The sequence below is a fragment of the Macaca thibetana genome, chromosome 4, assembly GCF_024542745.1.
Source record: "Macaca thibetana thibetana isolate TM-01 chromosome 4, ASM2454274v1, whole genome shotgun sequence".
Taxonomy (NCBI): domain Eukaryota; kingdom Metazoa; phylum Chordata; class Mammalia; order Primates; family Cercopithecidae; genus Macaca; species Macaca thibetana.
In genome coordinates, this window is record NC_065581.1 from 116027083 (window position 1) to 116053489 (window position 26407).

The 26407-nt window shown below is 44.4% G+C and overlaps 1 protein-coding gene across 2 annotated transcripts in view; it reads right to left on the reverse strand.

Moving 5' to 3' along the window:
* The window catches only part of SASH1 (SAM and SH3 domain containing 1), a 287896-nt gene that overhangs the window by 86470 nt on the left and 175019 nt on the right, over positions 1-26407 (reverse strand). For both annotated transcript variants that reach the window (XM_050787296.1, XM_050787295.1), the window contains exons 3-4: positions 24602-24652; positions 24426-24475 (exon numbers count right to left, since the gene is read on the reverse strand). In XM_050787296.1, the coding sequence (XP_050643253.1) occupies positions 24426-24475; positions 24602-24652 (101 nt within the window). The remainder of the gene's footprint in view (positions 1-24425; positions 24476-24601; positions 24653-26407) is intronic.

Here is a 26407-nt window from a genome sequence, read left to right on the forward strand (position 1 = left end):
TGAGAACTTCAGCATGAATTTTGATGACCAGGGAGCAATAATTAATATTCTGCTGTGCTTTAAAAATCCATTTAAACATAATTATCATCAAGTATTGGATTTAACGTCTCAGAACTGAACCTTAGCAAAAATACTTGTTCATCAGTAACTCCTACTATTAAGACCCCAAACCTGCTTAAGTGTCAACATTTTTCCTCAAGATCCCTAGACTGCTTTAGCTGTTCCTGAAGGCAAAATTCACTTAAGAAAATTCCTACATTAAGGAATTTATCAATCCCATTAAAAAATAATAATTTAAGAGACAGTATTCTCAGAACTGAACTAGTTTCTTTCCTCCTACCTCTGTCTTTAACAAATTCTTTGCTAAATTGCTTTGTTATTCATTTTCACTCATTCTTTCATTCAGTATTTATTTATTCACCTCTCAGTAGGAGTCATGCATCCTCTGAGGTCCTGAGAACATAGCAATAAACAAGACAGATTCAAGGAGGGTGACTGCAGAGTCAAGGAGTGAGGAGAAATTGAGGTGATGGGACAGAAAAGGTTTATCTGAGCAGAAACCTAAATAATGAAATAACATTCACTTCCCCAGATGGGGAAAGCTGGGCAGGGGAACAGCAGGGGAGGGAACAAGAGGTCCCCTTTGGACATGCTAAGTGTGCGGTGCTTATTAAACATCCCTGTGGAGACAGTAAAGAAACAGTTGGAAATGCGCATCTAGAGCTGCAGATAAGAATTTGTAAGTGACTCGCATACTCTAAGCTCTGAGCCTGGCTGAACACTCTGAAGACTGAGCTCTGGGCCAACCCGATTTTTAGGGGTCAGAAAGAGAAGGTGAGGCCCAGCAATGAGACTTAGGACGAACAGCCAGTGGGAGAAGGAAAAGCAGGCAGAATGTTCCTTTACCTTTCTGGCTAGAATATTATTAAACTCCATTTTACAAAAATTATATTGCAGCTGGGCACAGTGGCTCACGCCTGTAATCCCAGCACTTTGAGGCTGAGACGGGAGGATCACCTGAGGTCAGGAGTTCGAGTCCCGCCTGGCCAACATGGTGAAACCCCATGTCTACAAAAAATACAAGAATTAGCTGGGCGTGGTGTAATCGCGGCTACTCAGGAGGCTGAGGCAGGAGAATCACTTGAACCCAGGAGGTGCAGGTTGCAGTGAGCCGAGATCGCACCACTGCACTCCAGCCTGGGTGACAAAGTAAGACTCCATCTTAAAAAAAAAAAAAATTATATTGCAGCCTCACACTCCACACAGTGGAAACTCTAGGTTGCCATATTTTCTTTCCCAGTGAGCCTACTGCTTTACAGTGGAGATCCTCGTAAGATCATAGAGTAGGAGGAGGAACACACACAGGTCAACATGAAATTCTTTACACTTGTATGGAATTCCACCTCTCAAATGCAAAACTTTCATTACCCCCCCATCACAGAATAGGACTATCAGTGAGACTGAGACGGGAGTGATGACATGCTTGAGGTCCAATCGTGCTGGGCAAGGGCATAACTGGGCTTGGTGGCCACGTCTCTGACTCCTGAGTCCAACAACTCACCCTCTTCCCCAGACTCCTTCTCATTTGTATAACAGAATTCCAAACTGTATACATTCTTTAACAGGATGCCTCTTTTCTATTATTTAAGGGATAGACAGAAAGGGGATACCGTTATATACTGGCCCAGCTCTTAAGTAAATTGCTAAAATGATACTCAGAAGAACTTGCAAAAACAGAAAGTTTTCAACACCAAATCTGACCATGGTCTATGGAAGTGTCAGAACTAAAAGTTCCAAGAACACTTTTTAGGAATTGACTATCTGGCTATTGCAAGATCCCCCTATCTGCTTCTAGAAGGAAAGGAGGCCAAATACCATGGCTCAAACTCATTTTTCTTCTTCTGTTTATATACAAATAGTCTAAGTTACATCCAGACAAAGATAACTCTATCTCATTTCTACATACTGAGTCCAGTGCACTAGAAAAGTGCAATGAATGGTCAAGCATAAAGAAATTCCTAAAATACACTTCATGTTTTGGCTTTGGTGAGCTGTCCAGAAATTTCATTATAACCAAGAAAAAAAAAAAGAGGAAAAAGAAGAAAAGGAAAGGAAAGTGGTTATAACCTAATTTCCAAGAAAGGAACATATGCTATATGTTACTGGAAAACCTGTACTTAAGGGATTTTCAGAGTTCCTTAATCTTGAGTCTCAGGAAATCAACTTCTCCATTAGTTGATTTCCTGCTGAATTTGGAATCTGGGCTTTTGCTGTGTCTGGGTCTTTTCCTGCATCATCCCAGGCCTGCCAAGGCAGTCCCAAAAGCCAGTAGCAGCCTTTTCTTCACCATTTCAAAAAAAGAGCCTGACACATCTGTGCTACTGAGTTGTGTGTATAGAGGGGGAGGCAGGGGAAGGTTAAAAGGTTGAAGGACTTATGTTAATAAGTAGTTAAGATTTTCATTTTCTTTATGTCCTACTTAAGTAGGATAACTCTGTACCTTCACATTTTGCTTCTTTCATGACAAATCATTTCATGGTAAAGAAGTAATTTCTCAATTTAATATTTCTTTCTATCCTTTGGGTATCAAAGGTATTTTTAGCATACAAACCTATCTCTCTGTTTAAGAGAAATAGACAAGAAACAAAATTCACTAGTTGCCATAAAAACTCAAGAGTCACCCTTTCTCCAGCCACAGGGCCAGGACTTGGATGATGCCAGCGAGACACAGCTGTAAGACGTACTCACTCTCAGAATCTGGCAGGTGCAGGGAGTGAGTTGCCTCCTTAAATTCCACGCCCTATGCACCTCTCCTGCTTGGCCCCATGATTTAGCTTGTGAATTCACTGGCTGAGACAGAAAAGCAATTCTATTGTCAAAATCTGGCATATTGTTAGAACTCCAGGAATATTCAGTATCAATGACAACGTGGGTGACATTTTGTCAAGCCGGTCAAAACAATCCCCATACAGGTTTTTTCTTTCATTTCACAGTCTATTCCAAGCCTGGACTTGCTGACTTTTTGTTATAAGGTCACCTTTGTAAATGATTAAGGCAGGTGTCTGCAGTACCAAATCCAAGACAGTGGCCTGACCCGGCACACACACTCAGGAGTCAGGCAGAACTAGGGGTAAATGACAGTGCAGCCACCAATCTAAGCCTTGACTGGCTTTCTAAGAGCAGTTGTGATGATAAAAACAGTACCCCTTAATGGATTGTTAAGAGGATCACATGAAACAGTGAATGTTAAGAGCTTTGCACAGTGTCTGGCACTGGGGAAGCTCCAAGGAAATGTTACTTCTTGTAACTATTCACAGAGTAGTCCCAAACTGACAAACTGTCTTAGTCTTCTCCATCGGACTCGCTGTTCTCATCCCACCAAGCATTGCCATGATGTATCTCCTATTCTAGATTCTAAGTTTCCAAATCATTAAGGCTCCTCCTTGTAAATTATTTTATCATTAACCTCTCTCAAATAATTGAGATGGACACAAGGATTTCTCTTTTACTTCCCACTTTATAAAAGCAATTTGTATGTTTTTTAGAATTACAAAAAACAACATGCATAACGATTGAGCATGATGTCAAAATCTCTCTATCCAATGGATTTTCAGCACATTATTTCCATTATTCCCATGTTATTATCCTACTGGTTTCCTTAAGCAGTATTTAGCTTATTGTGTATGGCACATTGTCTACTAAATAATTTTTCATTGATGCTGCAGAGCTTTTCAATATAGGCACTTATATCAAGGGAAATGGCTTGGGTCCATCAATTACCTCAATTATCATTAACTCTCCAAAAGAAATGGCAGGATTTTCAGCTATGAAGTGTGGATGTTGTCTCTAAACAGTAATACCATCTAATCTTTAATTCTGGTTCAAAGAGGACTTTTTGCCCCATAATCCAAATTCTCACACTTGAAGGTGCTAAAAGGACATTGAAAGATCTGAATTTTCCAACCGTGAGTTGCAGAATTTTTACTTTTTCTACCCCACCCTCTTTGTATATCTTTGATTTACAACTGCCATCAGAACCACTTTAAGTCAGCCTATTCCTTCTATATAAGATGTCTCAAAAGGGCATCTTGCTCAGAAAAATAAGGAGAAAGACAGCTAATTTAGACATGCAGCATTAGTTCTAATGACAATCACCTTTGTTATCCTTCAATCCCCCTGCTAATTGTATTAGACATATGGAAGTTGTAGGTAACTAAATATTATCTTTCCTGCTACAAATCAAGCCTGACTCCTTTTGTTCTGTCTGTGATAGAGATCATGAGCAGCTGACTGGTACCTCCATGTGAAGGATGTCTCAAATGCTGTCATAAGGCCACTACCCAGGAAGTGGCACCGCACAATGAATGGCTCAGAACGTGGGTTCAGGAGTCCAAATGCCAGCATTCAAAGCCAAGCTCTACCCGCTACTGATTACTAACTCTGGGCATGTTACTTAGTCCCACTGATTCCCAGTTTCCTGTTACGCAAAATAGAGACAATAATGTTACCGATCACATAGAATTTTTAGAGTTTTCTGTGAGTTGTGACTTTTACTGTACTTACTACATGCCTACACATGCTAAGCACTAAACAAATTAAATAAAATAAGTTAGCTGTTATTAGCGGCCTTTTTTCCAACCGCTCTACTTATGAGCCAGGGCATCCTCAGTCCTTCTCCAAATGTACTTCCATTTCTTAACTTGTAAGGGATTGGTTCTCTGGCACCTCGGGAATGGCCAACACGCTCTCCAGGCCAAGGACAGGGCCCACTCCTGTTGACTCTAAAAATCCCTCACAAAGGTGCAGTGAAAGACATTTGTGTCCTTTCATTCACCAACTGGTGACTTGTACTGAAAGTTAATGATGCGGGTCACTGGCAGAAACTTAAAGAGTTCCACGTCTGAAAAGCAGCCAAATACCATCTCTCCACAGGGGAGGCCCATGGCCTGGTTGTGTCTGGGCCACGGCCTCACTAAGGCCAGGACTATCCAAGTCCAGCAGCGATGTGGGCTCGAAGTAGGGAGAATCAGATCTGGGATGGGATTCAGTCATCCTCTAAGGTTTCCAAAAACCCCTCAGTGGGTCTTCTCTTTTCCATCTGGGCCATATTTTTCTTCATTTGTGGCTTCATGGGTCTGAACTGTCTAAGAAGTTGAGATAAAATTGCTCCATGAATGCCAGCTTTGATACTAACAACACTATTGATAGTAACAGCATCTATTCCAGCACTATAAAGTTATAAATGCCTCCCCAATTCCTTCAAAGTTAATAACTAATGTTCAGAATAACCCCATGACATATGCTAGAGGGCGTGTGTGTGTGTGTCTGTGTATGTGTGTGTGTGTGTGTGTATATATATATATAATTTTTTTTTTGGAGACAGTTTCTTGCTCTATCACCTAGGCTAGAGTGCAGTGGCACAATCATGGCTCGCTGCAGCCTCTACCCCTTGGAGTCAATCAATCTTCCTGCTTTGGCCTTCCAAGCAGCTGGGACTCCAGTTGCATGCCATCGCGCCCGACTAATCTTGATTTTTTGTTTTTTGTAAAGACATCTCATTATGTAGCCCAGGCTGGTCTTGAACTTCTGGCCTCAAGAAATTCTCCCAGCTTGGCCTCCCTAAGTGCTGGGATTACAGGTGTGAGCCCCCCCCCTTTTTTTTTTTTGCAATGAAAGGTCATACAAAAAGGAATCAGCAACTGACCAGTTTCATACACAATCAATGATTCACTGTTTGCTTGGTATAGATAATAAAGCTCTATGCCAATGGATGAGGAAACTGCACACAACATGGCCCATACCTTCCAGGTGTTTACAAAACTCAAGAAGATCTTACTGAAATATAAAAATAGTCAAGCTAGTTGCCTCCCATGTCAATATCCAGTTCATTTTCTTTCTTACTTACAGAGTCCCAATTTTGTTTGGGGTAGCAGTATACCTTGCTAAAATACTCACTTCCTCGGACTCCCTTGCAGTTAGTTGAGGCCAAGTGTCAGTGTCTGGCAGGGAAGAAATACTAGAACTTTATGGTGAGATGTTTCTAAGAAAGCTAGTGTTTCTATGACAAAAAGGATTTACTCCATCTACATGCCTTTTGCCCGGCTCTTCCCATTATCCCTCCTGGAACAGACATCATTTTATCATAAGGAAGAAAGTTCCATACTAAGGATGGTAGAGTAGGAGAGGGAATAATTCCCAGAGCAGCTGCTCAAGTCTTGGAAAGCCCAACTCCAGACTCCCTGCTATATGAGAAGATGTCCCCATTGTCTAAACACTGAAGTCAGGTGTCAGTTACATGCAGGTGAATATAATTGTAACAGCTTGATATCGTTTGACTCTGTGTCCCCTACAGAGGTGGGACCTGGTTGGAGGTAATTGAATCATGGGGGCAGTTACCCTCATGCTGTTCTCGCGATAGTGAGTGAGTTCTCATGAGAGCTGATGGTTTTATAAGGGGCTTCCGCCTTCGCTGGGCACTCACCCTTCTCCTTCTTGTCATCATGTGAAGAACGACATGTTTGTTTCCCCTTCTGCTATGATTGCAAGTTTCCTGAGGTCTCCCTAGCCATGTGGAACTGTGAGTCAATTAAACCTCTTTCCTTTATAAACTACCCAGTCTCGGGTATGTCTTTATTAGTAGCATAAAAATGGATGAATATGCAGTTAGTGGTTAAGAAACGAAAATGACTAACTTCCACAAAGCATTGGTCTGGCTTACCAAAGTATATTCATATATCTCATTGTATTTCAGGCTCACAGAAACCCTGAAAAAAACTAGCCTTGCTGTATGTACGAAGAGACTCTGGCCTAGGGTCTTTATGTAAGTGACTTGTCCAGGGTCACACAATTAGTCATTGTAAGTCACAGAGCTGGAGATTAAACTCAGCTCTTCAGACACCCAAACCAATGTTTTTCCCACTAAAACTTGAGCTCCGTGGAGTCAAGGGGTTCACCAGTCTTACTGATCACGGTACTCACAGTACCTGGAGCAATACTGTGAGCCCAAAGCCAAAACTGCAGTGTCTCTAATTACTGGTATTGAAAGTGCAATTTAAGTTTGAAATGTGGCCCCTGGAGTCTGTGGCTTCAGATCAAATTCTGACTTTTGATGATTCTTCAGTAGGCATACAAATTAAGGAGTGAAAAAATGGGGGGGTGAGGGGGCTTGAAATTCTGCTTTTTCTTCTGGTTTTGATCTAACCAGTAAAAACAAACGCCTTCACTTTATAGCCTCACTGTGAATTTTAAATTTTACTTAGGTCTTTTTTTCATCTTAAGAATTACTAAATTATTGTCAAAAGTAAAATAAAACAAAACAGGGTTGTAGCCATTATTTTCACCACAAAAGCTAGTTATTATAAAAATGAGAAAAAAGATAATTTCTTATGAGCTTAAGCAGCCTACTAAAAAGAAAGTACCTTTGTTAACATTATATTATTATTATTATTGTTATGAGACACTCTGGGTCTCACTCTGCCAGGCTGGAATGAAGTGATGTGATTACAGCTCACCGCAGCCTCAACCTCCCCAGGCTCAGGTGATCCTCCCACCTCCTCAGCCCCCAGATAGCTGCGACTACAGGCGTGCACCACCATGTCCAGCTAATTTTTGTATTTGTTTTTGTAGAGACAGGATTTTGCCATGTTGCCCAGGCTGGTCTCGAACTCCTGGGCTCAAGCAATCCACCAGCCTCTGCCTCCCAAAGTGCTTGGATTACAGGCATGAGTCACTGCGCCCGGACAGTGTATACTATTAAATGGCTTCCAATTATTTTGTAAATGGGGCAAAATTATTCGTTTGCTCTATTTCCTTTATTAAAATTTCCTGCATATGTGTAATAAATATAGGGTCCAAGAGAGGCTTTTCTGCAGAGAAATGTGGCTAAGGCTGGAGGGGGGCCCTCTGGAAGGCCCTCTGGCTCTCTGTTTGCGTGAGGCAGACCCAGGTTAAGAGCTGCTGTGAGAATGGGCTGCCACACACTGGGGTAGCGTGTATATGGGGTCACTGATCCCCACTGATATGGGCAGGGAGGGTCCCCTGCTTTGAGTATTTTCACCAAATGTGCAGGAACCTAGGGGGAAAGTGAGGCAGCAGGGGGCCGGTCCTCACCAGCCTCAGCCTGGGGTGGGGAAGGGAGTGGGGCAGATGGGGAGGAAAGAGGCTCCATTCAAGGACCTCCTCCTTGCGTTTCCATGGCAATGGCTCCGGAAGCAGGTCAGGACTTTCTCAGTGGAAACAAACAGTGGATCCTATTCACCACCCCTGAGGCCTGCTGGCCATGCAGGCCATTGTGCAGCCTGGACACAGAGGACCCTGGAGGGATGTGGGGCCTGCGGCTGCCGCTTTTCTTCTGCCAGCTGCCCTGGGGGCAGCAGGGGAGTCCAGGGGAAGCAGCCCTGAAGGCCAAGGCTGGAGGCACTGCAGGCATGGAGGGCCCTTCCTCTCCCTGCAGAGCTCAGTGACCAGCAACCCCTCCAGACCACTGCTGTGGGAGCCACCCACCTGCCCTACTTCTCCCAACGGGCAGCATGGACATGCGGCAGCCCTGAATCTGCGTCCAGCCAGCAGCAACCACTTCAGCCTTCCCCTGCCCCACTTCTAATTTATTCACAGACATGGCTGATGGAACATTTTTATATGTTATAAATACTATGAAAATGGAAACTCAAGTTTTCCCATCTTCTCAGATCTCATTTTTAAATTCTCAAGCATCTCTGTCACTTCCATGCGCCCTCCACACCCGGACTCACTCCAAGTGGACCCTGTCCTCTCATTCTTGATCACTCCACTCACTGATCTCACCCTGCCCTCAGATTACTTCACGTCCTTCCCCTTCGGGCGCTGTGAGCGCACCAGCACCTGCTGGAAATGATTCAGACACCAGGAAGCTTTCCAAGGTCACCGTGATGATGAAATGACCTCTACCAACATCAGCTGAACAGCCCCCAACTCGACCTGTGCTTACGATGCGGAGTAGAAGCCAAGAGCTTAAAGCTGACAAGACACTGATCTGGGTGGCGATGAATAAAGCCAAGCTGGCTGCTTAAGAGTCTCCTGGGAAACTTCTTAGAAGCCTCCAGGGTTCCACATCTGGAGATTGAATGCATTAGGTCTGGGCAAGGCCTGAGGATCTCTGTCTCTCCAACAAGCTCTCCAGGTAATTGTGACATGCAGATGTGCTTGGAACCACTGGCTTAGCCTAGGAGAGGCCGGGGATCAGAGTGCCCATCTTCATTACCCATTCCCTCCTCGTATCCAACACCTCCAAAATAAAATAAGCAACACTGCAAGTGAGATGTTCAGAAAAGAATACGGAGTAATACAATAAAACAAGTGGCCAATACTTTTCAAGCATTATCCTGACTTGTAAGGCTTTATTTGGGCAAAGCTTTTAGATGAGAGACTGGGGACTGCGTTGTCTCGACCACCAAGCATTCCCGACCTGAAGGAGACACTCCCTGAAGATTCGACGAAGTAATGAATCAGCCGGTGGATAAAAGAATTCAGAAAGTGGAAGCGGAATAAAGAAAGGCTTGACAAGGCCTTTAGACCTTCCAGATCTCTCCCTCCCTTCACAGTTCTCCCTGCCTCCTGGGAGGCACAAAGTTCACCTCCTCACGCTGAGAGTGATACATCTAAAATACAAAGCCCATCACCAGGAAATGCCTGAGCTGGCTCTGAAGGCCTTCCACCAGCTAGGCCTGGGGCTCCACCACCTACTCCCCCAAGATGCTGTGCTCCCATGGCTTTGCACACCCTTTCTTCCACCAGGAACTTCCTTCCTCTCTGCTTCTGCCGAAGAGAATCCCCAGTCAGCCCTCAGGTGCTCACTCCTATGGGAACCTGTAGCGGTTTGGAGTCTTGACACTTTAGAACAGCTGGATTACATTTCTCAGAATTCTCTTCCCTGCATAGTTCCAGGTTAGCCTAGACCACAAGAGAGATTTTACATGAAACGCAGAAAGTAGCTCTTTTCTTTCCATGCTTCATGGCCACTGTGGGCATGGGGCCCTGCTCTAGCTGTTATTGTTGGTCCTCTGGGTCAGGGGGTGGCATGGGGCAGTAGCTGGGCCCACACGCTCACATTCCTGCTGGGTCTCCTTCTCAGCTCCTCAGTTCTGGGCCTGTGATGTGCGGAGCTCCTGAGGAAGGATGCCAGCAACTCCTGCAGGCCCTCTGCACCTGCAAAGCTGAAGCCTTGCTTGGAGACGGTGACTGATGGCATGGGTGTCAGCCCGCCCTGGCAGGCTGGACTTTGTCCTTGCTCTCTTCACTTTGCAGGCATTGTTTTTGCTGAACTGCCCACCCTGCTGACTTCAGGCTGTACCACCTGACATAGAAGCAACAGCCTCACCTGGCCTGTGCAGCCAGCATGGGCTGTGATGCATGAGGTCAAAAGCTCATAATAAAGTCCTTATTCTATCTTAACATTCTACTTCTCAAATAGAACCCTGACTGATGCCAAAATACAGGGTCCTCAGCACCATGCCTATCCCCCAAGTGGGGTTCACCATCCCTCCTTCTGCAGTTCCCCTGCCCTGATAGTTTTCACATTGCATTATAAGCATCTTCCCATGTCTTCAGATTGTAAGAGGACAGCTATCTTACTCATCTTTTCTATCTTACTCATCTTTCCAGGGCTTACTACTGGATAAACGCTTATTAAATTAAACTTCCTGAGCTGCCTGGTCCATCACCAGTCTCTCTGAGCATACCAGTCTTTGATTGTACCTGTACCTGGGTAGATGAGAAGCGGTCTGGCCCTTGCAGATAAACAGAGCTGGATTCAAAATCCAGCTCTGCCTGACTCAAGGTCTGTGATCTTGCTAAGTCACTGACCTTTCTAAACTTTGGTTTCCTTAACTGTAGAATGCCATCTGCATTATAGACTTGGTAGGAGAATTAATAAGATATGCAGGGAGCGCTCACTAAGCCGTAGGTGTGAGTCTCCCCATCTTCCTGCCAGTATAGGAATGATACTTATTTACTGATAGCCTCCAACCACCACCCTATCATTGGCCTAATATTCTGTTTCTTCTTATGCAAGAGAGAGAACAAACAGCAGTCACCTCCATATATTAAACAATTCCTGGCAGCAGCACCTGTCCCCAGCCATCCCAGCAAGAACACACACAGCCTGCCACCGGCAAAGGACACAAGACAGACGTGCAGACTCAAGCTGTGTCCGGGTCGGCTGGTGGCTCACTCACCAGACAGAGGGAAGGGCAACGGAGTTTCCAGTTGGGAACAGCTGAGGAGAAGGATTCTGGACCAGCTGCTCCTACCCCAAGCTCCTGCATTCTGGAATGCTGAGCCCCTCAAATATGCTGTGCAATGGTGCACGCGTGCACACACACGTGTGGACACGGTTAGGCCTGCACAAACACATACTTCAGCACATTGCTACCACAAAGGCTCTATGAAAATAGCTGTTGTTTCCCTGCTGCCCCCGTGTGAGGCATCACAAAAGAAACTAAAGGTCATGGGGGAAGGGCATATTTTAGGGAACCATGGTCACTGATGAGCTCTGTGTGTATGGCACGGTCTGCTGAGCCTGAGAAGAAACACCAGACTCACTGCCCTCACCAGGGGCAGCACCGCACATTACAGAGCGGGTGAGGGAGGGAATGGCAGAATGTGAGCACCTATCGCCTGCCAGGCTGTGTGCTGGGCATTTCACAGCACCACCCTTGAAAACAGCTGTTTTTGGGCCTGCTTTATTGAATAGAAACCTGAGGCATAAAGGATTCGAATAACTTGTTCCCAATTCCACAACTAGCAGAGCATAAACTCACGCTCAGATTCTGTCCAGCTCCAGAGCCTACACCAGCTACAACATAGTGGGACATGCAGAGTCCAAGCTACATTGATCGGTGCAGGGCATGCTTTAGACTGGAGCAGAAAACGAAAGACGGCCTGAGCTAGAAGGACCCTGGAGACCACCTGACTCACACTCCTCACCATGCCCACGAGGGAGCTGAAGCCCAGAGGATAAAGTGGCAGAGAGGACGAGTCACAGATGGACGAGCCTCCTGGCCAGTGACCTGGCCCTCATGCCCTCAGCCTCTACTGATTAAGGCAGAAGGGTACCTACTCTCATAATAACACCTGGCTCTTGGGCCAGTCCATTTGTTTTGTGAAACCTAAGTTTGCTGTTTTGCCTATGCTTCCCACCCTGGTGCGCCTGAAGAAAACAAATAATGGTGGCTCCAGTTGCCTTTGGTTATCTTGGTGATGCTCTAACAGCCCATGAGGACTGGGAGGACGCCAGGCACAGAGTGAGGGCACATCCACCTCCGTGGGGCAGAAGCACCCCGAGACCCACTCTGAAGGGCATGCCTCTGCGTGACGTCCTCACTCCCATATACAGACAAAAGCCCCAGGTGCAGGGCGCACACACACATTCCCCAGGGGAAAACATGGGTGTCCCCACCCTACACCATAGCCCCGCCACAAACAGGATGTGGAGACAGGATGCATTCATGTCAGCACCAGGGGACGTGGCTTGACCTGGATTTCCTAAACTCACAGACCTCATCGGCCCTTTTCACTGAATCTGGTCTACTTCCAAAGGAGGACTGATAATTCCACAGCATGATTTTCTAAATCACAATATTATGTATGAGTTTCTTGGTATTGCACCTTCAACTGAAGGTATTATGTAGTCTGTTCTTTCTTCCTTTCTTTCTTTTTTTCTTTTAAGAGACAGGGTCTTGCTGTGTTGCCCAGGTTAGTCTCGAACTCCTGAGCTCAAGCAATCTTCCTGCATCAGCCTCCCGAGTAGCTAGGACTATAGGTGCAGGTCACCATGCCCAGCAGTTGTTTCTATTTTAGAAAAGGAAAATCTAGGGAGACTTGAAGCAGACTATGAAACAGAATCCAGTAAGAAAATGGGGGCAACCGTCAGAAAAAGATTTGGCAATTTATGGAAGCTACTATTCTGTTAAATGTTTATTTACAGGTGTCTTTATAATGTTAATATTTACAAGCGGAAAGTACTTTTTATTCATGCTCAGTCTGGGGAGACACTGACACATGTTGGGTAACAAGTAAGCTCAAGGTAGCTTCTCTGAAATTCCAGTCCTGGGAACAATCCTTCTGTAGCCCTATTTCAAAGAACTAGGGGCATTCAATGAATTCAATGCAAGTACTAAATGAGCACTTGCTCTGTGCAAACCACTATCCTGGACACTGAAGAAAATCAGAAGACTGAGCTCTCAGCCTCAGGGCTCATGACTATGTTGGTTCTTCTGGGATTAGAGAAATATACAAGTGGCTCAAGCCACAGGAAAGGCATGAATGTGGGCCAGACAAGATAGATAACAGACAAGATTACCAGGCGCTTACTGCGCTCTTTATGGCTTAGTAAGTGAGGTAAGCACTACAATTATCATCTTCATTTTATAATTGTGGAAACTATAGATAGAAAGGTCAAGTGACTTGCCCAAGAGTTGCAGAGCTGGTAAGATAGACAACCTGGATTTGAACCCAGAGAGTCTGGTACCAGGCAGGGCATCTTAATTCCAAGGCTATAATGACACTCAGAATGGATTGAGATGTGTGTCTCTAGCTCTGGGAATTTAGGCAAGCTAATGAGTCTCAAATACAATATATACCTCAATGAGTTTATACAAAAAACAACAAAAAAGAGATAACATATCATGAGAGATTCGCACAGTACCCAATATATAGACATCACCTGAGAAACCATGTTATGATGATGTTGACAACAATGATGATATGATACGTGTTACGGTATGTTAAGAGACATCAGATCCATGGAAAATACTACTGGAGTCCAAGGAGAGGAGAGGATACAGACAGTGAAGAGACTGAGAAAGCACTCAAGGAGAAACAGCCTTTCAAATAGGACCTGAAGGAAGGAAATGCTTCCAAGGCATGAAATTCAGACAGCCAAGGGGGCATTTGGGTAATCATAATATCTAGTTGGGCTGGAGTAGGGGTTATATGAAGGTATGAGGTTATTGCTGGGGAGACCCAGCAATAAAGAAGGGTCAGGGATGTATGTAGGGGCACTGGTTACCAAGGTGAAAACCTAGACAGGTCCTAATTTATAGATGTCACTGGGGAGAGCTGGGCATCCCCTCAATGAGACGTGACCTGAGTGTATTTTAGGGAGATAAATCCAAAAGCAATTTCTGGAATGCTCTTTAGTTCATGAAAAGAGCACTAAGGGTCTCACTTGGAACAATACAGATTAAAAATACACAGAGGGTGCTATAGTCTAGGTATGGTCTTTCTGTCCCCACTGAAACTCATGATGAAATTTGATTTCCCGTGTGGTGATGTTGGGAGGTGGGGCCTAGCAGGAGGTGTTGGGTCACAGGAGCAGATCCCTCATGAATGGTTTACTGCCATGCTTGCGGTAGTGAGTTCTCACTCTCGAGGGCCTGGATTAATTCCCGTGGAAATGGATCGGTTCCTGAGAGAGTGGGCTGTTACGAAGTGAGGTTATTCTTCTTGTTTGGTCCTGGCTCTTCACAGCTGTCCACTTCCCCTTTGGCTTTTTTCACCATGTTATGACCCCACAGGAAGGCCCTCCCCGGAAGCCAGGGCCATGCTCTTGAACTTCCCAGGCTGCAGAACCCTGAGCTGAATAAACATTTTTTCTTTAGAAATTAGCCAGTCTTGGGCCGGGCACAGTGGCTCACACCTACAATCCCAGCACTTTGGGAGGCTGAGGCGGGTGGATCACCTGAGGTCGGGAGTTCCAGACCAGGCTGACCAACATCGAGAAACCCCCATCTCTGCTAAAAATACAAAATTAGCCGGGCTTGGTGGCACACGCCTGTAATCCCAGCGCTTTGGGAGGCCGAGGCGGGCGGATCACAAGGTCAGGAGATCGAGACCACGGTGAAACCCCGTCTCTACTAAAAATACAAAAAATTAGCCGGGCGCGGTTGTGGGCGCCTGTAGTCCCAGCTACTCGGGAGGCTGAGGCAGGAGAATGGCGTGAACCCGGAGGCGGAGCTTGCAGTGAGCCGAGATCGCGCCACTGCACTCCAGCCTGCGCGACAGAGCGAGACTCCGTCTCAAAAAAAAAAAAAAAAAATTAGCCGGGCTTGGTGGCACACGCCTGTAATCCCAGCTACTCGGGAGGCTGATGCAGGAGAATCACTTAAACCTGGTGGGTGGAGGTTGCAGTGAGCCAAGATTGCACCATTGCACTCCAGCCTGGGCAACAAGAGCAAAACTCCATCTCAGAAAAAAAAAAAAAAGAAAGAAAGAAAAGAAAGAAGGAAATTAGCCAGTCTCGGCCAGGCACGGTGGCTCACACCTGTAATCCTAGCACTTTAGGGGGCTGAGGAGGGTGGATCACTTGAGGTCAGGAATTCATAACAAGCCTGGCCAACATGGTGAAACCTTGTCTCTACTAAAAATACAAAAATTAGTTGGGCGTGGTGGCACATGCCTGTAGTTCCAGCTACTAGAGAGGCTGAGGCAGGAGAATCACTTGAACTCAGGAGGTGGAGGTTGCAGTGAGCCAAGACTGTGCCACCAAACTCCAGCCTGGGTGACAGAGCAAGACTCTGTCTCAAAAAAAAGAAAAGAAAAGAAATGAAATTAACCAGTCTCAGGTATTCTATTATAGCAACACAAAATGGACTAAAACAGAGGGAAACAAAGGAAAAGTTATAGAAGTTGAAAAACAGGATTTGGCAGTTGACAATCTGGGGTCAAGGAAAAAAAGCAGGACATCACAATGAAAAACCCTGGGTGACGGGCAGAAAAGTTACTCAAGGATACAGAGAGGGAAGTATGGACAAAGAGCAGGTGGTTAGAGAAGGGTCAAGAGGAAGTGGTGAATTATGTTATATGAATGGGCAGTTTGGGTGGCTGAGATGTTAGTGAGCAGGCATTTTTCAGCAAGAGGCTGTAATAGGCAAGCTACCAGATTGCAAAGGTCAGAGCTAGAGAGTTAAGTCTATAATGGGTACCTAAAGAGCTCAAAGCCATGGGCACAGGTAAGAGCCTTGGGAGAGCTCACAGGCTGGGTAAAAAGCCTGGGGTGCACTCACAGTAAGGGGTGGGCAGAGCTGCACAGAGTGCACATAAAGGAGGAAAAACTCGAAACTTGGTGGCAAAGTTGCTGCCACCAAGGGAGATGAGAAAAATGCGACCTGAGGAAAAGTCAGCAGGACCCAATGCAACAGGGACTGCACATGGGGAGAGGTCTCTGGCTAGGTTCCTATAAAGCCATTGACCTCTGAAATAACATTTCATCAGGGAATGAAGACTGGAGCCAGGCTTCATGGGAGAAGTTTAGCAATTAGGGAAAGAGAGAAACAGAAATAGAGTCTGGAAGAATGGCAAGAAGATTTTTCTAGAGTAAAGAAGACCTAAGCATGTTTGTGCATGCTCAGTCACTCAATTGATTTATTGAACATTATGGAATATCTTCTGTGTGCCAGGAGAGAAGCAAAAGATCTAGGGCTCAAGAAGTTCAGGGTGGAAGGTGACAAAACACACACACACACACACACACACACACACACACACACACACACACTCCACTGCAACAGGAGCAGGAGAGTCCAGGGGGTATAGAGGCCAAGTAGCAGGCCACTTCACCTCAAGTCTATGGATTAGGGGAGAATTCTGGGAGAGGCCAACTCCAGAGCTGAGGTTTTAAGATTGAGTGGAGCTTGCCCAGGGAAAGGTCAGAGGGCGGGCGGTGGGGGATGATGGTGAGAGAGCAGGAGACAGAGCATCCCACTGAAGGAGCAGCATTTCCAAGGCTCAGCATGCCATGGGAGAATAGGGCCTGTTGAGAAACTGCAGCAGCTTTTGCTCTGCCTAGGGAGCATGTAGCAAGGGCTAAGGTGGCCAGGTAGGTGGATGGCAGACCACAGAGGAGGAGGAGGATGAGGAGGATGAGGAGGAGGAGAGGAAGAGGAGGAGGACAAAGAGGAAGAAGAGGAGGAAGAAGAAGAGGAAGAAGAGAAGGAGTAGGAGGAGGAAGAGGAGGAGGAGAAGATCAGATCAGAGATGCAAGCAATCCAGAGAGCAGCAGATGATCCAAAACAGGGAGTTGGAGGGACTGCAACAGGCACGTGTGTGCTGGGGCTTCTTCCCTGCAGTCAGAGGAAAGAGGGTGAAGACAAAGATCTTTGAGAGGGAAAAAAGGAAAGCTGACATAATCAAAAGAGTAATCAGCTTGCCAGATAAAACATATCTGCGAGTAAAGCATTGTCCAAGGAGAGTTAAGTGTCCGCATAGAACATTTATAAACTATATTCGATCCTCTTTATTTAACCACAGAACACTGCTCTATTAGCCTTCTCTCCCTTTAGTTACCTTCCTTTTCCATCATGCTATACATTTTTGGACTTTTTTACCATAAAATAGTTCAAGTGTAGCCACAGATAATGAAAAAAAGTGAAACTAAATCAGTGACTGTTCAACTCCAGTGAAAGACTTAGTAGAAAAGACATTATAAATATTGGCTAAGGTGAAGTTTTGAGATTTATTTTGGACCTTCCTGCCTCTACAGATAAACAACCAGGACCCAGCTTATATATGGATAAGGGTAGAATTTGCTCCTACTTTCAAGGGAACTCCGAAGTGTAGGTTTTAACTGCTGCTATTTATTTGATGCTAATGAACACGATTTGCCACTAGCCTCTGTATTTGCATAAGCAACACATTCTAAGGACTTTGGAATTATAGCTCTGTGGTTAGGGTTATGGGTTCTGAACTGGGACCAAATCTGTGTACTGCTCCTTAGTAACTGTGTGGTCCTGGGCAACTTACCTCTGTCCTTTAGTTTTGCATTTGTAAATGGGAATCATTCCATTTGTCATCTCATAGGGTTTTTGTATTAAATGCATCAATGTTAAGTGCTTAGCTCAGTTCCTAGCACATAATAAGAACTCAATAAACATCACCTACTATTATCTGCTTATGCCTTTTCAATTTTTAGTCTATATAAACTACCCCATGAAGATTTCCTCCATAAACATATTACGAAATAGCCAGGTGGCCCTCCCTACAGTTGGCTTCCTTGGATGTAATGACAATAAAAAATCTTGACACACAGCTTATTTGTCAGACATCTAGGCAATTTTCAGATTCCTTTGTTTACATGCATACAAATAAAAGTTTAACTTTTCGTAGAAAATACTGCTAGTCTCCTATACAATGTCTATTCACCCTCTTTCCTTAAGAAAAGAATGCTGAGCTGGGCACAGTGGCTCACGCCTGTAATCCCAGCACTTTGGGAGGCCGAGGCAGGCGGATCACGAGGTCGGGAGATCGAGATCATCCTGGCTAACACGGTGAAACTCCGTCTCTACTAAAAACACAAAAAAATTAGCCAGGCGTGGTGGTGGGCACCTGCAGTCCCAGCTACTCGGAAGGCTCAGGCAGGAGAATGGCGTGAACCTGGGAGGCAGAGCTTGCAATGAGCCAAGATGCGCCATTGCACTCCAGCCTGGGCAACAGAGCGAGACAAAAAAAAAAAAAAAAAAAAAAAGAAAAGAAAAGAACCCTGGCTGGGCATGGAGGCTCACGCCTGTAATCCCAACACTTTGGGAGGCTGAGGCGGGCAGATCATGAGGTCAGGAGATCAAGACCATCCTGGCTAACACAGTGAAACCCGTCTCTACTAAAAATACAAAAAATTAGCCGGGCATGGTGGCAGGCGCCTGTAGTCCCAGCTACTAGGGAGGCTGAGGCAGGAGAATGGCGTGGACCTGGAAGGCGGAGCTTGCAGTGAGCCGAGATCGCGCCACTGCACTCCAGCCTGGGCTACAGAGCAAGACTCCGTCTCAAAAAAAAAAAAACAAAAAAAGAACCCTATGTTGTTTAGGACAGCAATGTGCTCCATTAAAAATGCTCACTTCTCTAAACTCCCTTATAGCTATGGTGGTCAAGTGACCCAATTCTGGGTCCCCCTTCTTTGCTTTATTTTTATCTGTACCACGACTTTAAATATGTAATTTTTGTTCTAGTATATCCCCCTGCCTTCAAACGTAAGCTGCATATAAGCTTGTGACAGCTCTGTCCATCACTATATCCTGGGCCCCCTGAAGGCTGCCTTCAACAACAGGTTGGTCAGCAAACAGCTGCTGCATGAGCAAATGAGTGGCACACACTGGAATGTGGTGGACAGGGTTTCTAGGAAAGCTCTGCAAAGCACATGGTTTAACCTCGGGACCTACTGCCTTCTTCCCTGCCTTCGCCCTGCTTTTTCTTCCCACCTAGAAGATGCAGCAGCCACTTTAAGGCAATGACAGCAAAGAAAAAGAAAGAAGAAAAAAAGAAAGCGATCCAGCCATCTGGGTTTCTGAAGGCCGACTTGAGTCATGGAGCCAGCCCTGGACCAATTCATGGAACGCAGATGTGTCTAAGGAATCACTATTTGTCAGGTTTTCTGCGACTCGTAGCTAAACTTATTTGTCATAGTTATAAAGCTATTTCCCAGCACCCTCAAGAAAAGCCTTACTCTCTAAATATTCTTGAAAGTCTCTGGTAATAGAAAATTAGTTAATTTTACCTGTTCAGCCAGTTGACACAAATCCAAGATTGAGTAATAAAGCACGTATGTCAGAGGCATTTGAACCAGAGCACTTCCACCTTGAACTGGGGCTGGGTAAAATAAGGCTGAGACCTGTTGGGCTGCATTTCCAGAAGGCGAGGCATTCTTATGACAGAATGAGATAGGATGTTGGCAGGACTGGTATCACAAGATACAGGTCAAAGATCCTGCCGATAAAACAGGATGCAGTAAAGAAGATGGCCAAAACCCAACAAATCCAAGATGGCGATGAAAAAGTGACCTCTGGTCACCCTCACTGGTCATTATATGTGAATTATAATGCATTAGCGTGCCAAAAGACACTCCTACCAGGACCATGACAGTTTACAGGTGCCATGGCAACATCTGGAAGTTACCCTATATGGTCTGAAAAGGGAGGGACCCTCAGTTCTGGGAACTGCCTGCCCCTTCCCCAGAAAACTCATAAATAATTCACCCCTTGTTTAACATATAATCAAAAATCAACTGTACGTCTACTCAGTCGAGCAGCCCATGCCACTGCTCTGCCTCTGGAGTAGCCATTCTCTGGTTTCTTTACTTCTCTAACAAACTTGCTTTCACTTTACTCTACGGACTTGCCCTGAATCCTTTCTTGCACAAGGTCCAAGAATCCTCTCTTGGGGTCTAGATTAGGACCCCTTTCCAGTAACAGATAGTCTCATCAATAAACAATGTAGATAGATACAAACAGAAGAGGCTCAAATGAAAGCTCTCTTGGCCTTCATTATGAAGTAAGAAAACAAGGATGAATGGGGACCCCACCAAACTCATGACAAGGTAGGGAGGGTCTGTTCTTTCTTTCCCCCACCTACTTACCTATCACCTACCTACCAACCTACCTCTTGTATACGCAGGTCAAGCACATCTAGAGGCCAGCAGCCCCACTTGGCAGGGGCATCTATAATAGATGCTGAGATGCCAGGTATGTCGAAAATCTCACTGCTTGTCTCTCTCCCTCCCCACCTTCTGGGTCAGAGCTAATTTCCTGTAACTTGAGACTTTAAACCCTGTTAAATGCTAAATACTGCCGAGAAAAGTGATGTTATTTTTTCAGAAACAGACATTTGAAGCATAATTAAGGCCAGATATCTCCCTTGGAATAGGTTTTAGCTGGGCGAGGAGGAGGGAGGCGCGCGCACTGGGGGTGCCTGAGACAAGTTGGGAGACTGGATCTGCGAGGCAGGAGTCACAGGAGCAGTGCTCAGCTTCCACACTACCTCCTTCTCTGCATTTCTGCTTCTAAGGGTGGGCCCCTGCAAGTCTTGCCCACATGTGTTTTCTAAGTTCTCTTGTTTTTGTAATAAAAAGCAGAGAAAACTCCTGCCCATAGAATACCACTCTGACGCAGAATGATATTTTGGTTGGCAGAGACTTTTGCAGACACCAACCAGACACAGCCAACTGGTTCGCCGGGTCACCTTTGAGGCTCCCATACTCAACGGCAAGGCTCCCAGCAAGCATTTTGATGTAAGGGAATAGTGAGATTGTCTATTTGCATCTTCAAATACAATTAATAAATTATTCAATAGAGACAAGGCATCGAACCTACTCAAAATATAATCTGACCTAAGATTTTCAGAGTGATAGATCTTTAAAGGCAAATGAAATTTAAACACAAAATCTCTTGGGAGATTTTATACAAAATAATCATCAATACAAAAATAAGTATCACCCTTTTGCAACCATCACAGCAACACTGATTCATGCAAGAATCATGGAAAGAATCTAAAACCATTAGGTAAAAGTTTGATGATGATAGTTTCACGGTCTCAGATTATCACCTCACAATATATACATATATATTCACTACAAAGAAGAAATCGTAACTTCTCAAAGAAAACCTGGCAGATACCGCCTTAACTGAATGACCGAAATTAATATCACTAATAATGAAACAAACGGACATCACGGGCCCCCTGATGTAATGCACTGTGGAGCAAAAAAAATCAAAAAACAAAACCAAATAAATGCTAAACAAACACTTCACCAAACAACTAGCTTACACTCTGAAAAATGTCATTATTGTCAAAGATAAAAGAAGGCTAAGAAACCCTTTCAGATTAAATGTGACAAAAGACATGACACCAACATGCCGTGAGTGATTTTTTTTTTTTTTCTCTAAAAAGTGCTGGATTGGAAAAACAGTGCTATAAGAGACATTATTGCGACAATTAGAAAAACAAATAGGGCCAGGCACAGTGGCTCATCCCTGTAATCCCAGCACTCTGAGAGGCCAGGTGGGCAGGCCATTTGAGGTCAGGAGTTCGAGACCAGTCTGACCAACATGGTGAAACACCTTCTCTACTAAAATACAAAAAAAAATTAGCCAGGTGTGATGGCGGCTGCTTATAATCTCAGCTACTCAAAGAGGCTGAAGCAGAATAGCTTGAACCCAAGAGGTGGAGGTTGCAGTGAGCCGAGATGACGCCAGTGCACTCCAGCCTGGGCGACAAAGCGATACTCCCTCTCAAAAAACAAAAAAACAAACAAACAAAAAGAAAATAAAATAAAAAGAAAAACTTGAATAGAAACTGCATATTAGAAAAAGTTATTAAGTTTCCTGTATTTGGTCATTACACTATATTATTCTGTAATAGAATGTTGTCCTTAGGAAATATTTGCTTAAGCATTTAGGGGTGACAGTCGTGATGTCTACCATTTATTCTCAAACAGGCCAGCAGTAATAATAATTAGTGGTGGTGGTGGTGGTGTGTGTGTGTGCGCATGAGAGAGAGACAGAGAGAAAGCTCAGGAGTGTACAAATGTCAACAACTGGTGGCCTACGTGAAGATTACATGAACATTCACTGCACAATTCTCAATCCTTGAAACTTTACTGTAAGTTTAAATTTATTTTATTACTTTTTTCTTTTGAGATGGGGTCTTGTTCTGTCACCCAAGCATGATCACAGCTCACTGCAACCTTAACTTCCTGGGCTCAGGGGACCCACCTGCCTCAGCCTCCCGAGTAGCTGGGACTACAGGTGGGCACCACCACACCTGGCTAATTTTGGGGGGCTGGGGGCAGGGGCGTGGTGTGGATCAGAGACGGTCTTACTATGTTGCCCAGGCTGATCTCAAACTCCTGGCCTCAAGTGATCCTCCCACTTCAGCCTCCCAAAGTGCTGGAATTACAGGCCTGAGCCACTGCACCCAGCCATAAAAATTTTTAAAAGACAGTGTTTTTAAGTTAAAAGCAAAGGGTAGCATAGTTTTCAAAAGCCATTAACAGAGAAATAAAGGACAAAATGTTTTTAAACTTTCAAATTGTTTAGAAGCACATTAAGTTTGAACCACTTAAAATTACAGAGGCAAGATGACAATATTACAAAAGAGGACAGTGGGTGTGTGTTTGAATTTTTTCGTTAACCTCAGAGGAGGCCATCAGTCTCTCTCGGCCCCAAGAGCCATGCCACATTTTACTAAGTAAAGGATATAAACACGGAAAGAATGACTCTCCACAACTGAGGGGAAGAAGTACTACCCAGCCTAACTAAGGTTAGTACAAATTTGGTGAGTCACTTCCTCTTAGGAGGAAGAGCAAACATTTCTTGTTTCCTGAAGGATTCAGAGATTCTGAGGGAACACCTGAGCTCTCAGCCTGAATCATGCTACATAAGTAATAAACTAGGGCAGGAAAAGCTACGGCCCATTCACTCGATGCTTCTAGCCCTACCACAGTACCTCCAAGTTCAAAGTCAATGTCAACTTGAGTCTTTTTTTGTCTATTTCAGCCTCCACATTGCCAGGTTCCTGGGAAGAGGCAAGGTAAGCAAAACAAAAAAAAGTTGATGGATGTGCACAGTTATCCTCGCACCGTGAGTGGGCAGTGGCCTTGGTTTGCTGTGGGATATTACCCGCAATGTTCCTCAGTCCAGAACCAAACCCACAAAGCCTCTTAAGTTTAGAATTATAGCTTTCTGGCAAAGCAGCCCTCCTCCCTGAACCGCCTGTGCCAGCAGCACACACACGTGGATGGATTAGGCAAAGCTGTGCTCTAAAGCACACACACGCTCTCCCCAACGTGTGCTTTGCATTCCAGAAATACTTGATGCCTAAACCACTTCTATGCCTCCCTTGGCATGAACGTACAAGTGGCTCCATGCCAAAGGAAGCGTCTGTTTAGAGATGCGGACTTTCTTTAAATTTAACACGGAAGATCACAAATAGAACATTCTAGCATAATGATGATGCAATAAAGTAGAAAAAGAAAAGGTTTTAGAAAAAAGATTCTCTTTGTTTTTTGTCTTATTTATGTTGCCTAAAAGAAATACTGAAAACATAACATGAAACATAAAATTAGCTTCTATGAAAGTAGAAATTACAGGGCCCAAGTTGGGTCAAGGAAGCAAAAACATTTCCTTTAACAGGAAAGGCTAGGGATCATTTGCCATTTTTTTACACACACGTTCATTGCTGTTTTAAGGTCACCTACCAAAATGAGGTGCAGAAGATGGGTTTTTAATCATTGGTTTATTCTGGAACATAGTACATTTTATTTTTGTATCTTGCTTCTTGATAACTTTTATCCTATATTAAAAATTAATGTAAAAGATGAAAATCCATCTTGGTTAATGCACCTATCCTTTCCCTTTCTCTTTTATTTCCGGAGATTTATTTAGGGTGTATTCACAATAGGCAGTGTAAAATCAGTAACGCTTCACAAAATCCTTAGACATCACCAACTGCATTACAAAACACATTCTTAGCCACCTAGATACATACACATGCATGCAACATGTTAAGGAAAATGACATCCAAGTCCATAGTACATACGCACACGATCGCCTGTTTGATTTCCGTCAGCATGGACCTAAAAGACACCTTCTTGGAAAGTGATCCTGGGAAGAGGGAGAAAGACTTACTTTCTTTCCACTTCTGGTGTTGACACGGCGCTACAGAAGCCAAGCGACTCCTACGAGAGAAGATTCGTATAGTCAGTGTGGTCAGAGCAGCAGGCTTCATCTGATTTGTACAGAGTGTCACTTAAAAAAAAAAAAAGGCAGAAGCAAAACTAGATGATTAAAGTCATTGTGCTTACTTCGATCTGGGACCGCAGCTGAAGTGACGTGGGGCTAGCGTCGGGTTTCTCCTAAAACAGAACAGATGCCGGTTTAACGGGACTTCCAAACATGTCACACACGAGAAAGACAAATAGACATGTAAGAAGAGAGGGGAGGATTCGGGAAAGGTTAGGGTATAGAGTGGGAGGAGATGGCAGAGATAAGAAGATTTTCTGGGAAAACTAAATACTTTTAAAATGAGAGCTCTGGCCCCCTAAGATTGAACTATTTTCCAAACTTTGCCGCCAGACTCTGCTGACAATTTTATTGCAGAAGAAAAAAAAAGCACCTTTTCAGTCAAGGGGACTGATAGTTCATGGTGAAATAATTCTGTGGATATACTTAGTCGGTCACTAGGACACTGAATTTACTGCCACCCATTTGAGTTTAGCTGTTTTCTAAAGACACTAGAGTTCCAATCCAATTTTTTTTTTTTTTTTTTTTTTTTTTTTTTTTTTTTTTTTTTTGAGACGGAGTCTAGCTCCGTCACCAGGCTGGATGCTGGAGTGCAGTAGCGTGACCTCAGCTCACTGCAACCTCCGCCTTCTGGGTTCGAACGATTCTCCTGCCTCAGCTTCCCGGGGAAGCTGGGATTACAGGCAGGCGCCACCATGCTTAGCTCATTTTTGTATTTTTAGTAGAGACGGGATTTCACCATGTTAGCCAGGATGGTCTCGATCTCTTGACCTTGTGATCTGCCCGCCTCGGCTTCCCAAAGTGCTGGGATTACAGGCATGAGCCACCGCACCCAGCCCCAATCCAATTTTAAAGTTCTAAACGTATTCAGAGTACTTAGTAGCTTAGGAGAAGTTGTTAATGTCTTTAGGAAGTTGGGAAGCTAACTGAATGTTATCTTGCAGCCTTAAAAATCACTATACTTCCCTAACACAAATGAACTGACCTATCTGGAAATTTAAAAACAAACACTCTTGGTATTGATTTGATAAATGAAATATAAATACTTGATATTAAGATGCACTGAGGCTGGCACGGTGACTCACACCTGTAATCCCAACACTTTGGGAGGCTGAGGTAGGTGGATCACGAGGTCAGGAGATCGAGACCATTCTGGTCAACGTGGTGAAACCCCGTCTCTACTAAAAATACAAAAAAAAAAAAAAAAAATCAGCCAGGTATGGTGGCATGTGTCTGTAGTCCCAGCTACTCGGGAGGCTGAGACAGAAGAATGGCATGAACCCAGGAGGCAGAGCTTGCAGTGAGCACAGATTGCTCCACTGCACTCCAGCCTGGGTAACAGAAAGAGACTCCGTCTCAAAAAAAAAAAAAAAAAAGAATATCATCAAATCGTGAGAGGCAGAAGAATCAAAGAATATTATAGATAAAACCATATACTATAATGCCCTCATTTCATAGTTCAAGGAGGCTGCATCTCCTTTGAAAGTAAGATAATGAAGAGAGATAAACAAATTACCTGCGATAAAACTAATTATACAAATTATGCATTTTCACATGCATCTAATTGTTCAATTGTCCTTTTCACCATTAACACAATTATAAAACTACACCAATCTGAAAAACTTTTGTTGAAGTATAAAAGTAGCAATAAAGTATGAAAATAAGTATAACTCAGAGCAAAGTTATACTTTTAAATAAGGAACAGGAATCCAGTATGAATATAGAGTATCAAAATGAATGCGCTTTCATGCAGGATTGTGGAGGAGTGTTCCGGGAATCTGTTGCTCAACAACGTGCATGTGGCTGACAATACTGCACCGCACACTTGGGGAAACTGTTGGGAGTGTGAATTTTACGTTATGTGGGTT